Genomic DNA, 18,286 nt, shown 5'->3' on the forward strand with positions numbered 1-18,286 from the left:
TATTTTGTACCCATTCCATAACCTCAACTTCTATTTTTTAACTTCTACTTTGCTAGTCTTCTTTGCTATATTCCCTCTTTGTGATATTTTTTTATTGTGAGAATCTCAATATCTAGATACCATTGCCTGTATTTCTCTCTGAATATCTTTGGGGCTGCCTTTTTTGTATTGATTAATTAGCCATTTGGCTTTGCATAAATATTGCACCGTAGCAAATCTCTCTATCTTTCTGATGTCCATATTTTTTTTTATACTTTTCAAAAATATCTAGGCTTTATTGATTACATTTTCACACTTCTGCTGTTGCTTATTTTTTCAAACATAAGTCTGTATAATGTTTTTCACAAATCTGTTGTATTAATGAACACATTTTTTTATTTGAAGCTTCTGACAGTTTTTCTTGTGGAAGTATTTTTCTTTCCTCTAATTTCTCTCAATCTTTTTATACATCTTGTATCTGGAAATTCTGGGCATTTTGCATAATAGTAACAATATAAAATTTGCATAATAGTAACAATGCAAAATTTCGTTCTTGTCCTCGATTATTTAAGTTTTTGTGATTTTTGTGGACTGCTACTTCCTTCTACAACAGGGGGGCCATCCTCCCTCTCGGCCTGGCCTGGCCCTCTGTGTGAGTCCTTTGGTGGTAATGGAGACTAGTATTATCTTTATAACACTTGCTACATTCTGCACATTTATATGGTTTCTCCTCCTCATGAATGGCCTGATGAATTACTAGGCCTTTCTGGTATAGGAAACTCTTACCACACTCATCACATTTATATGGTTTCTCTCCTGTGTGAGTGGTTAGGTGGTGTACCATTTCATATCTTTGTGAAAAACACTTGGTACATTCAGCACATTTAAAAGGTCTTAACCCTGTGTGAATGGTCTGATGGCGAATTAAGCTACTGTTACGTGAAAAACATTTATTGCAATCAGTGCATTTAAATGGCCTCTCCCCTGTGTGTGTGCTTTGATGCTTTGTCACGTCAGAGCTCTGTGAGAAACACTTGCTACATTTAGTGCATTTATATGGTTTCTCGCCTGTGTGAACGACTCTATGACGTGTCAAATGACTATGCTGTGAAAAACATTTACTGCATTCCACACATTTATATGGTTTTAGCCCTAAATGAATATCCTGATGGCGTACCAGGCTATGGCTACTTGAGAAACACTTATTACATTCAGAACATTTATGTGGATTCTTCTCTGCATGAGTATTTTGATGACGTAAAAGAGAATATTTTCTACTGTAACATTTACCACATTGAGGACATTTATATGATGCTTTCTGTATGCGAGTCTTATTACTTTGATGTTTTAGAAGACGATTCTTTTGCATGAAACTCCTGTTATGTTTAGTACATTTATATGGTTTCTCTCCAGTGTTAGAAGTCTGATGAACAACCTGGCTTTGCTGTGCAATAAAACTTGTGTCACATTCAGAGTTCTTGCTGTAATTACAGCTTGAATAAACCTGTGGTACAGATGGGAGATGCCACATGTCAAAGCCCTTCATTGTCTGATCACACTGCTGTAGGCCGTCTGTCAGGGAATGTACCTGTGATGTTTCACTATCACCATCAGAGCTCTGGGTGCAGTTCAATCCCAAGTGAAGCTGGGATACAGGAGGGAGATTAAGCTTTTTGTAGTCCTTCACTGTCTGAGTACACTGCTGCAGGTTCTCTGTTGACTGATGTACCCAACAGATTTCATTGTCACATTCAGTGCTCTGGCTGCAGATATATCCTGTCTGAAGCTGTGGTACAGAAGGGAGATGATGCTTGTCAGAGTCCTTCTCAGGCTGAGCATCCTGCTGCAGGTTCTCTGGTGGGTGATGAAATTGGGGTGTTTCACTGTCAGACACCAAGCTCCAAGAGTAGGTATGTCCTGAGTGGTGGTGGGGTACCAGAGTGAAATGAAGCTTGTCAGAATCCTTCTCAGGCTGAGCACACAGCTGTAGATTCTCTGTAAGGTGATGCAGTTGGAGTCTCCCACCTAAAAACAGATTATCAGTATTTTATCACAGTGATAAAACTAGGTCAGACATTTCACCCATAATAGGGCAAGTATATTGTTTAGTCATTTAAAATATTACAGATTTACTGTACATTTAAAACATTAGTTCTGCTGTTTTAAAATAAGGAAAATCAGCACTCTGAGTTGTCAGAATTTTGTCATCAATGATCAGCTGTGAGAGGTACAAATTCAGTGAAGAACTATCACAATAATGAAACAGGATTAACTCAGAGAAAAAAAATCATAAACATAGGCATAACTCTCAAATTTATGAGCCAAGATTCGTGACAAAATTTCATGCTATTGGAATCTTAAGTTTATATTCCCGTACTACTGTTTAATGCTTTGATCGAACAATAACTTATTCATGTAGCACTATAATTTACCATTTGTATTTCCTGGGCAGTGACATGAAATAGAACATTTTCAACAAGCTCACTAAAATAGTTGTCAAACTTTAATAAATAAATAAGTCAGACAAACAAGCCAGCAAATTATGTGATGTATGATCATCTGGGAATGGAGATGCAAAACACATTCAAATCAAGTGCAACAATATCTTTACTGTATGCAGATTACAAAGTATAAAATTCTAATATAAATGCATTAATATAGAAAAATGCTGTCTCTGTTGTAGAGAGGTTTTTTGTGGAATGAACAGATTGACTTATAATATAATATTTGACAATTGAGAGGTACACTCAGGGAGCAATTATCTTTGTTTCAGGACAGCCTGGCAGAATGTACGAAAAACAGGATGGACAGACCAGAATAAATCTGCACTTAAATGCTTCTCATCCAGGGAATTCTGAGATCTTCATTGCCCCTAATAAACAGGTTAATTATACACTACAGAAGAAGTAAACTCATACTGTTCAGTTCTATGACATTGTCCCTGCTCTGGGCCAGCAATCAAGGAGACTCAATCCACAACACTGACCCCAGTGAGGGATGGTCAATAAGAGTAAAAATGGATTTATACAGTATTTTCAGATATAGCTTCCTGCACCAAGCACAATTCCATTAAGAGCATACAGGAAACATTCTCCAGTCTTAGGGCTGTACTCTTTTACTCTCCCCAGCCACACACAAAACTCCACACTGACCACCTTGGAGCTCTGTTGTCCCTGTTCCCAGTAGCTGACACACGCACTTGAATATTTGAGATTCACATGCACACATACACACCTGGGAAAAGCTGGCACAGATTTATTAGCTGTGCTCCTTTCTGACCAGACTCTGAATAATTGTTGCCACCAGTCAGCTAACATAAGGATATTACAAAGGATACCCAATTCTAGTGTGCAAAATTAATATTAATAATTATAGTGGAGTGTGGGCAAAGCACTAAGGCTTTCAGAAGCGCCCACAGTGTCACCAAAATAAGCATGAGTACACTCAAGATGTCAAAAGCACTCTCTAAAGGACCAGCCACAATAAAAGGTATTAAAACATTTAATAATAAATAAATAAAACAGAAAACTAGAGAATATTGAATACAATAAACAACAGAGTTTCAACCATAGAGATTAAAAAATAATACAGGTGGATAGTTTCTCACAACTACAGAAAACAATACTAAACTATTCTTACTAGATGTCCCGGTCTAATTAAAGAATTACTGTTCCCTAACTACGTACTAAAGCAAGGCAAGCTGATATACACTGAATGTCTTCCACAGCAAAAGCCAGATGGTGTCTGTCTCACTATCTCTAAAGAAAGACTGAATCCCACTAACTGACTCTGTGGATATGTTAGATATTTATATGTCTCCTGTCAGAGATCTTTCCTTTCAGAAATCTTTTCAGTCAGATTCTGTGCTAGAGTGAGGGTTCCAAAAAGTTCAGCTGGTTAGAGGATGACATCAGCTCTGGTCATCTGACTCTGAGGCAATACACACAAGAGCTTTTCTAAGATCTGTGGCAGCATCTGAAAGCTATAACACAATTTAAAACTTTCCACCCTTCTAGGGTTCTCTGATAAAACATTCACAATTAATCAATTACAGCAATACAACCTAACATACATTTTTAACATAAGTAACCAGCCTCTGTACAAATCAAAGAGATAATCAAATGGCAAACTTTTTAACAAAACTCCTGCTGGCTGTGCTAGCATATGTACACATTTACTACCTTACTCTCCCGGGCACAGATGGCACTACCGCATAATATCACAAGTTCTTTGCGACTTTCATAAAACATACATCTTCATTTAGGGCTCAGGAAATAATCTACGGGTTGTAATTTGAAGTGCATTTGCTATCTTGTGTCTATTCAGCTTTCAATGATGTGCCCATGGACTCTGCAGATCACTGAAAACAATCCATAATTTGAGTGCATGTTAACACCTGCAGTGGTCACAATCTAAAAATCCATATAGTTTGGAAGGTAATTAATCCATCTATGAGGTCTCACAACTGGAATATTCTAGAGTAAAAATAAAACAAGAAGAAAAATTCACAGTAATCAGTGCTTTACAACTTCTGATCAAGGGTAATGTGGTCAGGTTCTAAACTTCCCTAGCCAATTTCTTCAGCTGTATTACTCCTCAAAGCTTGTATTACTGTATACTTTGCAATGCAGAATAGCAATTTGTAAAGGATCACTGTCTGTTCTTTTGGGAATTGTGCCTTAAAAGTACAGAAAACATTAGGTGGAGTAGCATAAAAACTATGCCTCTGCCTCATATGATTAATAGGACTCGCTTTTTCACATATATTCTCAAGTTTGTCATCTCCCCTTAATGCAGGAAAATGTATGGGGCTATGGTTCCTTTAGGACACTCGCGCATTATCATTGTTAATGTGGCATCACAGTTGTATACCTCTCAACCTGTTAGCTCAAGATTTCTGAACAATGCCAAAAATAATGGGGGGGGGGGCAAAGGACTAAACTCAGGGCCAGCATTTAAATATTGTTATTAGAAACTAAGACAGTTGCTAAAATAATGTATTTTGCATTAACATACATTTTTATTTGGGATATGAAGTCAGAAACTCAAATGCATGTCATTATTTAGTGACCTCAATCTTCAATGATTTGCCAGAAAAATACAAATTGTTTGATGAACAGACAAAATAGAAGGTAAAAATCTGGGCATTCTGGGCAGCTGAGACTTATACCTAGGTTTCTCCATTAGTGTTCGATATGGAGTGTAGCATAAATTTACAATGTGACCCAACTTGAGCAAGGGATGTTGATACTTAACATGTCTTGAATCGTTAAATAAATATTTGTATTATCAATGCATCAACACACTAGCCCCTCAGTGAGGATCTTAATCTCTGAGGCTGAGTGACACAGAGTAAAGGGAAAGGTGAACTTTTTACCCTTATCTAGAAGTCTGCATGCATCTGAAGGTGTATATTTAGAGATCAGGGATGTGGGAATACAGTCCATTAATTGGAATACAGGAGAGCACAGCCTTACCACCTGAAAAACAAATGTAATTGGTATTGTGCAGCCTTACCACCTGAAAAATAAATGTTATTAGTATTGTGCAATGTCTTCAGTTACAACACTATGTGTTTATGCTATCGCAAAGCACAACACTTAATTTACATTATTGGAGTTCAGACTATGAGACTTCAGATGTTTATTCACTGATCACTTTACAGTGTTTGCCAGCTTGCGACATTCTGACAGACTGATGCCTCTGTTTGTGGTTAACTGTCAGGAGTTACAGCTTTGCTCTTCCTTGTTGTTTAGATGCCACAAGACAGATTGGTTGTCTGACCAGAGTAGGAAATACCTGAGAAACAGCTTTTTCTCATTCTGGACTCTGCATTATACCCTCACCCAATCTGCCAAAGTCATGAACTCCTGGATCACCTACTAGGTAGACAATAATCACAACAGACACAAAGTCCAGTTCCACACCTATAAAGACTTATCATCTGAACATGAGTCTGAAAGGTTTTCTCCCAGGTTATGATGATCCTCCAAAGACAAATAAAGAAGTTGGTCAGAGCAGAGATGTTCTTAGAAAGTCCATATAAGGAGCTACCAGAAGCCAGTCATTAGGGAAGGAGAACATAGGGAGATCCTTCTCCTGTAAGTTAACTACCACTATGGCCAACTATCTGAAGAAGATGGTGGAAAATAAAGAAAGCCAAATTGCAACATTTTTTATTAAGAGTGATGTCCACTAAGAGCATATTAGGGGCATTACTTGTGGCAAAATGCATTAATCATGTTTAACACATTCAAGACATCGTGAAGAAGGAGAGGCAGAGGCATAAGCACATGCAGGGTGACCATCTGAGGTGGAAAGTTCATCTGGAATGGGATGCACTGAATGTGTTGGCTGACATCAGTTAAGGACTCAAAATCACACACCATCCCTTACCTATTTGACTAAGAAAAGATGTGACTAAAACTCCACAGCCATTATGAAAACTGGTCACCATCTGCAGTTCCTTCAAAAGCTCCAGTGAGGAGGTCCTCCAGTAAAGCCTTGTCAGGAAGAGGACTGGTAACCTGTAGATGTGACCAAGACTGAACACATTTAGAACTCACTAGTCTTTTCTGATGAATGGGCAAACAAAGAACTGCCCCCTAGGCCATTTAAATATTAAAGCAAATACTGGTGTGGTACCAACAGTGGGTGTCCATCCTCTTTGGTGGCCTAACAATCACAGGAGAGACAGAAAAACTAAGAGGCTTCAGTATGTTCATCCAACAGCATTTGCTTTAATATTGAAATGGCTATAGCAGGCTTTTTTACCCTTGTTTGAACGTTCACCAGAAAAGATTAGTGGATTCTAGATGTGTTCCTGTTTGGGGGTTGGCTAAGCTTTCATATAGATGAAGAGGTGGAATAAGGGGACCATGAAGACCCTTTACAGTGATAAAGCATCATTCCATCTAAGGAGATTATTTCTAATAACATTTGTGAAGGTTGCCAGCCTAGCTAGATAGAATTTTGTAAACAATTATATGTCCTTGTAAATATTAATATGATCCACAGGCTTGTTTGACAAATGTAAAAAAGCTGTGTTATGTTCTGAGCTTCAAAAATGTAACCACAGTGAAGAAAGCTGATAAGTAAAGGATTGTATGACTGAGTGTGATCTCAAGCTAAAAGACAGGATGTCTGCAGCTACAAATTCTTTCTATTGTCCCAAGACAGAGATAATTACTGGGTTTCACATGTAAAGTGTCTTTTCTTGCTGTGGCTTCCTGGCAGGTGCAGATTACAAAGAAATGTTACATTTTTAACTTCTGCAAGCCTGGGAAACTTAAGCAGAAGTGTTAAGAATTATGTAATCTGAAATGTCTCAGCAGTATTGTGTATTATCAATTTAAGGGCTATCTCAGAAAGTAAGAATGGCATTTTGTATTTTGCTCTGAATCTGACAACTCACCAGCACTTGCTTTGCTCTGTAAGTAGTTTATTTAGAACAGTGATTTCTCTTAGAGATAGAGAGGAATATAGGCCGATTAGTCTGGGTGTTTTCTATATTTATGTGAGACTATCCTACAATGTTGTTTTAAAGTATTTCCTGTGATTTCTGAACTCTATGATGTCATTGTGTTGAATCAAACAGTACTGACTTGTGTTTTTATTATTAAACATTTTTAAAACCTTTTAACTGTGGCTGTTTTGTGTAGAGATATTTAAGCTCTTAGTGTACTTGCATGTATTTGCTGATACTTTATAAGCCACTCCTAAATAGCCTTCAAGTCTCAGTCACACTTACCAGTTGGATAATAACAACATTGCACAGTAGAATTGGACACCTTTTGGTAAGGGTCTTTATAGTAGATGACAGTAGTGGTTTGTGGCAGTCGGTAGTACAGTATACTCTGGGCAGAAGGGGGCATAGCTGGAGAACCTGTGCCAGCCTTCCCCAGGAGTGTCTGTGTGTTTGTATATAACTCATATCTCAAAGTGTGTGTGTGTGTGTCAGCTACTTGGGCAGGGACACAAAGCACTGGTTGGACAGAGAGGGTGCTGGAGGTTTTGGTTTGACCACTCGGCTGAGATCTGCACCCTATTGCTGTACCAGTGGGAAGTCTTATTGGGGTTCTGGAGAGAAAGAGAGAAACCACCCCCAGACTGATTATGATCTCTGTGTGCTCTTAAGGGAAATTGTACTTTACTGTGTGTGTACTTGTTATCCTCTGAATGTGGACGTCCCTCACTGGTGCTAGTGGTGAGGATTGAGGCTCCTTTATTACTGGGCCAGTGCACGTGTGTACAGTGATCACTGAAGGTGTTTTTGTACTCTAGAAAAGCCATGCAATGAACATTCAGAGTTCAGATCACAATTGTTTTATTTCTTTTGTTAGCTTAGTTAGTCAGGGAGAGCAAGCAAGCATGCCAACAGAGAAGCATGGAAAGCTGACAAAGAGACAGTTGGCTAAGATGTGCCAGGTTAAAGGATTGGTGCATGGAAACCTGACTAAGGCAGACATGACTGCAGCTTTGATCACAGCTGCATCCAAGAATAGCAACCAGGAAGATGATCAGACTGGCCGTGGAGATGTACAACACTCAGAGAATGGACAGTTCAACCTTTCTACAGGCAACTTAAAAATCCATCTCGAGCTAAAAAGACTTGAGTTGGAGGCTAAGTGTTTGGAGAGAGAAGCAGCAGAAAGACTGAGGCATCTAGAGACTGAGGAAAATGAGAAACTGCTTTGGCTGGAAGCTAAGGAGAGGCAGAGACAACATGAAAAAGAGATGTTGACTCTTCACCAGAGTCATGGAGGTAATGGGGAAGGGAGTAACTGGACCCCAGAAGCACAAAAGGTCAGCAAATATATTCCATAGTTTACAGGGGGGGGGGTAATTTTGATAGTTTCATTCATATCTGTGTGTGTTTCTCTATAACTCAAATCTTAAGTGTGTGTGTGTGTCAGCTACTTGGGCAGGGACACGAAGCACTGGCTGAACAGAGAGGTTGCTGGAGGTTTTGGCTTGACCACTTGGCTGAGATCTCAACCCTATAGCTGTGCCATTGGGGAGTCTTATTGGGGATCTGGAGAGAAAGGGAGAAACCAGCCCCAAACTGACTGTGATCTCTGTGTGCTCGTAAGGGACATTGTACTTTAATGTGTGTGTACTTATTATTCTCCCAATGTGGATGCCCCTCACTGGTGCTAGTAGTGAGGATTGAGGCTCCCTGATTACTGGGCCAGTGCATGGGTGTCACATTTATTGATGAATATGAAAGCCTAAGACCAGGAAAAATAAATCTAATAAAACCACACCTAGGTTCATAGGTAAGTATTTGGCAATAGGTCTGCAGACTATTTCAAGCCTAGCAAAAAACCCTATTCATAATTTTCCTCTAGCCTCAAGGAGGGCAAGGCAAGACAGACAGAGAGAAACTGAGACTGACCATCCAATTATCTAGGTTTACCTTGATGTGACAAGGGTGCTACTCTGCTTGACATGTAGTGGAAGTTTGTTCCAGAGGGGAGGGATACATTTGAGATATAAATCTGTCATGGCAACATGTTTTGTTTACCTGCTGATGAAGGTTTAGTTTCTTTAACAGAGTATTTGATATACCAATAGTTCTGTGAAGAAATAGAAGATCAAATAGGGTTGGATCTTTCATGGCAGGAAAGACTAGACACAGATCTCCACAAAGAGTCTATAAGACTGCCAGTCTCTCCTGATATAAATGATTTTGAGGCCACTGATCTTTTTGGGTATCAATTTGGGAGGTCTTTGAAGTTATGTGACATGTTTAGATAAATACATGACAAATGGGGCTTTATATTCAATAATGAGTCTGCTACAATGTGAGTAAAGGGGAATTAAGACTTCTTTGGAAACAGTGGATATGCCTTAGGAAATTAGATGGGTCAGATAAAAGGCTTTCCTAACTACTGTGGAGACATGACGGTCAAATAATATGGAATCATCAAGATAAGGACCTAGATTCCTTACAACAGTGACTGATTGGAGGGGTGAGTTTCGTATAAGGTAAGTAAAATTATTTTGTTTATCAAAATGAACTATGCTGCATTTTTTACATTTAATTTGAGGCCACTGTCCTTGCAACAATTGTTTAATGTGATCTAAGCTGTGTTGGAGCAATTCTGAGTCAGTTTAAGATCAAATAACACCCAATTTACAGTCATCTGCAATCTTAGCTAACCATGTGTCAGATGTGCTGCCCTGAAGGTCTGAGAAGTATATGCCAAATAGAAAGGGTCCAACACTGAGCCCTGTGGTATACTACTAGTAACTGTTTTGCTTTCAGAAGTGGCACCTACAAATCTAAACATATGGGTTAAGCCAGATAACTAGTTGGCTAACAACTACACAATATAAGGGTTTACATTCAGATTTATACATCTATCAATAATGCTTGCATGACATAGTGTAAAAGCTCTTCAGTTACTTTTTCAAAGAATTTACTGAGGCTAAAGAGGCAGGCAGACGCTTCCTTTGATAAAACCAAACTGATGAGAGTCCAGGGATGAAATACTTTTAATGTCCAGCTTAATGAAGTTTAAGACAATGCACACCATGGCTTTACATAGGAGGCTGGTGAGACCAATGTGCCTATGGATACCAGGGTCTGTGGTTGGACCACCCTTACATGACAACATTAAAATATCTGTTTTCCAGGCTTAAGGAATGCAACCATTGGAGAAGAAGAGGTTTATAAAGGCCATATTTGGCACTGATAATTAGGCAACCTGATATGTTGTTAGGGCCCATGGATGAAGTATTCTTAGTTTTTGAAAGGACTGACAGAATGTGGTCCATAGATATTAAAGGGGGTGGCTGAGATTGTAGAACTTGGGGGATAGCTATAACTATCAGTGGAGTAAAATTTACACTAAATTTGTTAGCTAGTACACTGGTCATCTCCTTTGGGTCAGAGAGCGTACTATTATTGTGCACTAGATCTGAACAATAATGAGTGCTAGTTCTTAACTTCCTGACATAGTTACGGAATGATTTGCAGTTATTTTTGGTTTTAGTATCTATTTTAAGTTCATACTCATCTTTGAGCTTCCTAATGGTTGTCTTAAACTCTTTGTTAGTTTGCTTAAGTGCGCTCTTAAGGTAGGTAAAATGACACCTCTTAAGCAGTTTCTTTCTCTTGTTTTTAAACTTTTCATTTTATTTGTTGTGGATAGGGACTGCCTTATCAATACAAGTATTTAATTGGGAGTAGACGACAGGGACAAATGTAGCAACTTTATTACTATGTTCCTTTAAAGGAGAATTACAGCCAAATTTACTTAAGCCATCAAGTAACTGAAGAAGGTTTGCTTTTGAGAAATCCCGAAAGACAGTGGTATTTACAGGGGAAGTATCACCAGGTATAAAGGATGAGGTCACTAAATTATGGTCTGATTTAACAAGACATGATTGATACATATGGGGCTATGCAAGAAGTGGCCATATTTGTGAGTATAGATCCAGGATAATGAGGCCCATAGTAAGATGGTTAATGATTTGTGAAAAAGAGTTAGCATTTATAATGTCAAGGAAAGGCTAGGCATGCAGACCACTGGTAGTGTAGATCAGCCAGTTTATTGATGGACAGTTGAAGTGCCCTAGTAGAAAGGTCTTGGGTTTAATGGGAATTTCAGCAAATGTGTTAAGATAGCTATTGTGCTCAGAAGGAGACATACATGGTATTCTACTAGTAGCTATGAAGTGGTAATTAGTCTTATTTAGGGTGACTTGGCCTTCTAGGAGTTTACATGTGGTATCCCAAGCAACCTGTTGTGAGGTGATAATATCACTAACAAAAATTGATACTCCATCATAATTGCCAGTGGGTCTAAGACATGATACATATTATACCCAGGAATAACAACTGCTACCATTGCTCTGAAACCATGTTTCTGTAACTATACATATATGAATGTGTTCAAGTTGCAGGAAAGCCTCAAGTTTAGGCATTTGTTTTTGTTATGACTTCTAGCTCTGGGTAGAGCCACATTAACATGCTCCAGAGTACAGCAACAACATAAATTTAACAGAAATTAAGTACTTTTGTCTACAAGTACAAACAGACTTATTCAGAACAGAAAACAAAAAAGTAAAGCCCAATTTTTGTATACATGAATCAGTCACCTGATTAAAACAGCCAATAAACATAATTTAATCTTACTGTACTTTATTTGCAAAACACTTGTAACAGAAATAAATAATCTAAACAAAGAACTTCTGCTTCATAAATAAGCTGCTAAAACAATTCTTTATATAAGAAATAATGATTCCATTCTCCCCTCTAAGTTTTGTAAAATACCATTTTCAAAATAAAACATTTTATTAAAATTAGGACAGGCTACACCGTCTTCAGTTAAGACATTAATCTGATCCTGCTTCTTAATAGTACAATAAAGATGAAATATTTTAAGTGTTTTTTTCATCTTACCTAGATCAAAAAATATTGCATCTTTTTTCTGCTTAAGCGTTTTTTCATCTTACCTATATCAAAAAGCAGAACACTACACACAATAGCTACACAGTCAACCACTGTTCCCTTACAAATTGAAATGCCCTGTACATGTACAGGTTCTGTCGTTGTTTTCTAAAACAATAAATTTGCCAGTATTAAAAAAAGTAGTTGCCTGCAAGACCCACACTTATACATTCCTTCAAGACAATTACTGGAATGTGATTTCCCTTATGTTTTAATCTACTCAATGTTATACCCCATTAGAAATTAATCTTGGTTTCACACCAACCAATCAATCACCTCTTCAGTAATACAAAAAATTGCCAGTGGTGGATAATAATTATTTAAACAGAAGTACTATGAGTGGAAAACTTGAGAAACATGGCTTTTCTGTAGTGGCTTTTAGACAACCTTATTTCTCCTAATGACTACTGGTTTTATTGATACAGGGGTAAAAGACAATTTCTTTTTCTAAATAATAGCCTCACTGACCAACTTAACTGCATATTATTTATCCAAAACATCGCTTTTACAAACTTAACTTCACTGAAAAGCTTGTCCTCCTTAAAAAACTGTCTAGATAACCTCACAAACTGACCCATAATAACACTCCTTTTTGCTGCAGAAGGCTGGTTACTACCTAAATGCAAATAGGAAATACTAAAAGTACATTTCCTCAAAGCTTAACTCAAATTTAAAAAATCCATATCCTTAAAAAGTATTACATCAAGGAAATTGATTTTATCATTAGAATAACCACACAAATTAGTAGTAGATTCCAAATGTTTAAAAAGTGAGATCACCTGAGCAGAAGATAAAAATATCTCTAAGGTAACTCAAATAAATCTGTACAAATTTGTAATGCACTGCTCCATAAAGGAGTCATTACTGAACCATTTGGTACTGTAGTCAAAAGAATTAATAACAAACCTCCAACCCTTATCAGCTGCATGATATGCCACTGAATTGTCATTTAATATTTCCTGCAGCAGACCTACTTATGCCCGGGAAAGATTATGCAATCTAACCTCTTGTTTATACCATAAAAGGGTAAAAAATATCCCTCACACAAAGCTTTTTGAACAATGTAAGAAATACAGGTATTGGGGTTAAATGTAATTTCATTGCAGCCCCTTCTCTTGGTCATCACCAGAAAACATCAAGAGAAAATTTGCCTTTCTAATAAAATATTTTAATTCTATTAACATTCAGTGATACTTACTCATTTACCAGGAATAAAGGTGAACGCCTTGTGAAATAAACTGTTGAATAAATTTCTTTACAAAATACTGCTAGTGGAGTTTGTTTTATTCTTGATATATCCAGGTGCGACGAAACTTTCAAAAAATTAAAAATTAATCCTATGAAAGCCATCGACAATCAAAAGCACTAGAGCTTTTCCCACGTGTATTTACCATGATTTGCATTTTCCACTGGGTCAAAATGCAGTAGGCAGATAGTTGATCAAACACGATAATGTCAACCACAACTGGCAAGCTGCTCTGATCTCCAGGGAGGCAGATTGTTTAAAAACTTGTATCTTGAAAATTAATCCACTGCTCCAAAATGATCAGGAAAATCCAGAAATTGTCTGGTATTGCTCTTAATGCTTTCAGATAAATTCTCCTCTTGATGAACATTAAATCGATGGTCCTTTCAGCTTAACACAGCTAGAAATTCATCTGGGAGACGATGTACAAACTATATAGTGGAATCAGTTTTGGCCAACAGTTCTTTTCCCATTTGACAGGAAGTACACAACCCTTGTCTGCATATTCCTTCTGGTCATGCAAAAGATTTCCCTTCTTCCATTTTCTAACAGTAGAGACATGCTCATTTAGTTGAAAAAGTACCTTTGTAATCAGAATTGTGTGTAGGGAAAACTACATCACTGAAAACGGACTTATTCAAGCTGACAAGTTTGTGAGAAACAGTAACCATCTAAAGAGATAACTGATGAACGACTGGGTAGACTGAGCTGCTTTGAAGTAGACTTCCAAAATATCATTTCTGAGCAGTTCTACAATGATTGGAAATCTGGCACTCACTGTTCAGTGTAGGTACAGTTCTGTATATGTGTTTCTGGCTCAAGCCCCCAAAGAATCAAAGATGGTGTAAGGTACACTGGTGTCCACTTTAGAAGTCAAAGTAAGTTGCCACAAGGTCTTCACTGAGCTCAGACTTAAAGCAGTTCCTTAAGAATTTCAAGTGCAACATGTAGGAATGGGACTGCAACTTTTATTTTGATTTATTTTCTTTATTTTGTTAAGTTGAATGGAGCAAGATGATAGTGTAATAACATACAACAGCATGTTTCAAAAAGAATAAAGAGTGAACAAAATGTGCAATGTACATTAGTAACTTATTTACAAGAGGCAATGGAAGAGTAGCATAGGAATGAAACTTTGAAACATAGGCAGCAGCACTGTAGGCACAGTAATTGGAAGATCAGCCGAGAAACCACCATAGATAGCAATGACTATCCCTCTGAAAGCAGAGATAGAATTACATCAAGCCGAACGTAATACTGTATGCAGTTATCAGAATGTTAACTGCATAATACTATATGCAGTAAACAGTTAACATTTAAATAAAATCTAGCAGAACACAAGGATTTAATGGTGGATTTAAACCACATGAACATGTCAGCACCCATAGGTTCATAGGTAAGTACTAGGCTATCTGCCTGAGGGCATCTATAAGCCTAGTCAGAATGTGTTGGGTTTCGCCACCCCCCTTAGATTAGTTCCCTGTGCCTTTGTCCAGCAGAGCCATTAGTTCCCTGTGTCTCTGTCCAGGAGAGCCACTGCAGTGATCCCCAGGGTAAATTTTCTGTTTCCCATCCACTCGTCAAGGTTTCTCTTGAAGAATTTTAGTGAGGGGCTCTGCCTACTGTGGATTGAAATCCTGTTCCAAAGCATGGGGAGTCTCTGGGACAGGAATCTATCCTTTCAGCACGTCCTATTTATCGTTGTGGTGAGGTTTAGATCCCTACAGCATGTGGCTCTCTGGGATTTTTTTTTTTTTTTTTTTTTAGGTGGAGCATGTCCATCAGTTCTGGGTTGGACATGGCCTTGTATGTCAGGCAGAGATCACCTCTGAGTAAGCGGTATGCGACCAGGTACAGCTGGAGTTTCTTCAGCCGGGCTGCATAGGGCATCAATTTGAGGCCAGTAATCCTCTTGGTGAGATACTTCTGTGGTCTTTCCAGCTGTTGCAGATGTCTTGTAACATACATCCCAAATGGGGCGTTGTTCTCTATGATGGGTCTGATGAGTGATGAGTAGAGGGGCACAATAACCTCTTTTGTTCTAGATGCAAACCCTTTGGTGATTAGGTGGGCCACATAGAAGGATTTCCTAACCACCATGGCAATATGATTATCAAGGAAGAGATTACTATCTACTTGGGTCCCCAGATCCCTTACTACATTTTCTGTATTGTAGTTCGCGGGTACTTTGTTTTTTCCAAAGGGGGTGACTATGCATTTTTTGGCATTTAGTTTGAGGCCATGACTTTGACATAAGCTATCCATCTCAGTAAGACCCTTCTGGAGGAGTCTGTATCAGCCGGAGAGTCAATTATGGCCATCCTTAATGATAATTCGCAGGGTGTTCTTGATTTTAGGTGCCCAAATGGGAAAGGCCTTAGTGCAGTATTTCAGAGAAAAGTGAGGAATGTGTTGGGTACAAAACATGTAGTTAGATTTCCTAAGGCTGAGTGTACTTGATTTTATCCTTAGTGCTTCAGGAAGAGTCAGCATTTCAAACACATTTTGTACATTAAAACAACAACATGATGCAGGGCTGTATAACATATAGGAATAACAATGACTCTTCAAAGGGTTGTCACAAAAAAGTTCAAATCTGTGACCATCCACCTGGAATCTTAAGATCTTGTCCACTGATACTTAGAGCACATGGGGTTTTGTCATCAGAGTATGCAGTAACTTATAAAATCAAGTTCTAATGTTGGAAAAACAATCCATTTATGTCCATGTCAGAACCGTCTCCTTGAGAAAGCAAATATCTAGCTTTGTTTCAATCACAGAAGTTTGCAGTGTAACAGAATAAAGAAAGGTGATAGTCACTAACATTTAAACTGTGTAACTGATTCAAAGCTTCCCCAGTAGGTCATTCAACTATCTGGTTGGTGCTAACATACCTAAGCCTCTTTTGGGTACTGAACAAAATGGCTACTTTTTTCTTAAAACTGACAGGAAGGTCCAACACAGTGAACCACTGACGGATTTTGAAAAGATTGTTGGACAGAGTATTCCTAATGATATTAGCATGCTTGCTAACAGACAAGATAAACATGATGTCACTCCAGATAATCATGATGTCATTCGGAACATAATAAAGCTCCAAAACCAAAGGGTAAGAAGGTCACACAGACAAACCACGCAGTAAAAAATACTGCAAGAAAGACCCAACTAAGCTACAGTCTTCACTATGTAATAACTTTAACAGCTCTAAAGGAGACCCATGGGATACAAGAAAATAACCCCTTAAGGGCATATCAGTATTTCAGCTGCATGGCTTTGAAATGTTCATGATTTTTACATTTTATGCGTACATTAAGGCCAATAAAGCTGAGATAGTGGAGAGAAACATCAAATGAACACAGTGAATAAGAAGTGATCTAAGGTGGACTGCTGGAACAGTACGCCCTGAATAAAACAATGAAAGTACCTCTCCAAGACAGAGTGCTGATAATATAACAAGAAAGCCAGTAACTGTCACTTTTTAGGATATATTTGGTTCAACTGAGAAAATATACAGGCAGGATGTCTTCAAGGTGAAGATCAGGCACAAATAATTTGGCACAAAGCAAGGAGAAATGAACAATAGCTCTGAAGAATCTGATGATGGAATAAAAGGAAGCAAACCAGCCTGCAGGTACTGCGATAGCAATGACTTAACAAATTGGAAGAAAAAAACAGATCAAAGTCATGATCAAGTGTTTAACATAAGTGGGACAGTAGCAAAGAAAGCATTGGGAGTCAGTCCAATAACCTGATAGAAGTTAAAAAGTCGAAATGAGAGAGATGATGACAGAATATGAAGTGTTGCAAGAAGTTATAAAGGAATAGTTAGTTGATTTGGAGATTTTCTGCAATTCCTGAACAAAATGAAGGAAAATGACTGCATTAATTTTATAAAAACTCAAGCAGCTGGACAAATATTCCCTACCAGGAACTCCAGATTAACTCATTAACCCAGAGTAACTTCTCATGGTGCCTCTGTGTTTACACTCGAGTGCGCCATGAGAAGATATGAATTGCAAGCTGTTACCCCAGAGTGCCTTCCAGCAGCGTGAGAAACTGTAGTGGAGATTTGTAGTTCAGCTTAATGTAAAACATGCTGAAATCGTAACTCAACTTGTAATTTACCTTATATAGTTACGATTCAGCATGTTTTTTACATTAAGGTTGCATTAAACTTTTATTAGAAAATCTTCGTCAAAAGTTGTTGATAAAGCAAGTGGTGGCAGCCAATGGATTCTTGCAATCCAAGCCACCACTTGCATAACACCTTCACCCCCAGTGTAATTTTCTTTTGTTTTTCCCAATAAATAGAGGGTCCAGCAGCAGGTATTTTCTTTCTTTTTGCAGATATTTTACCTGCTACTGAATCCCGCATTCACGGATTGCACGGAGATCGTTAGAGACCCATACCGGTTTTGCAGTTGTTACTAGGAGCTTCCCATTGCTATTCTGCTTGTCCCAAGAACTGCTTTTTTTGTCTTCAGGTAAGCTACTTGATATCGACCTGTTATTGAAATGCCTTGTGAGCATAAAGAGCAATTGATGTGATTCTGCCTAGTTTTCCGAAGAATGCTGTAAAACAGCGGTTTAGTTTACTTGTA

General features: G+C 38.1%; 1 protein-coding gene across 1 annotated transcript in view; it reads right to left on the minus strand.

Annotated features, from left to right (window-relative positions):
- Positions 1-465: 465 nt before the first annotated feature.
- Positions 466-18,286, minus strand: part of LOC122813954 (zinc finger protein 34-like) — a 147,938-nt gene continuing 130,117 nt past the window's right edge. Inside the window, exon 6 of the mRNA XM_044086498.1 lies at positions 466-2,004. Coding sequence (XP_043942433.1) covers positions 584-2,004 — 1,421 coding nt within the window. The 3' untranslated portion in view covers positions 466-583. The remainder of the gene's footprint in view (positions 2,005-18,286) is intronic.

The sequence above is a fragment of the Protopterus annectens genome, chromosome 10.part0 (assembly GCF_019279795.1).
Source record: "Protopterus annectens isolate FY-2018-M chromosome 10.part0, PAN1.0, whole genome shotgun sequence".
In the NCBI taxonomy this organism is placed as follows: domain Eukaryota; kingdom Metazoa; phylum Chordata; order Ceratodontiformes; family Protopteridae; genus Protopterus; species Protopterus annectens.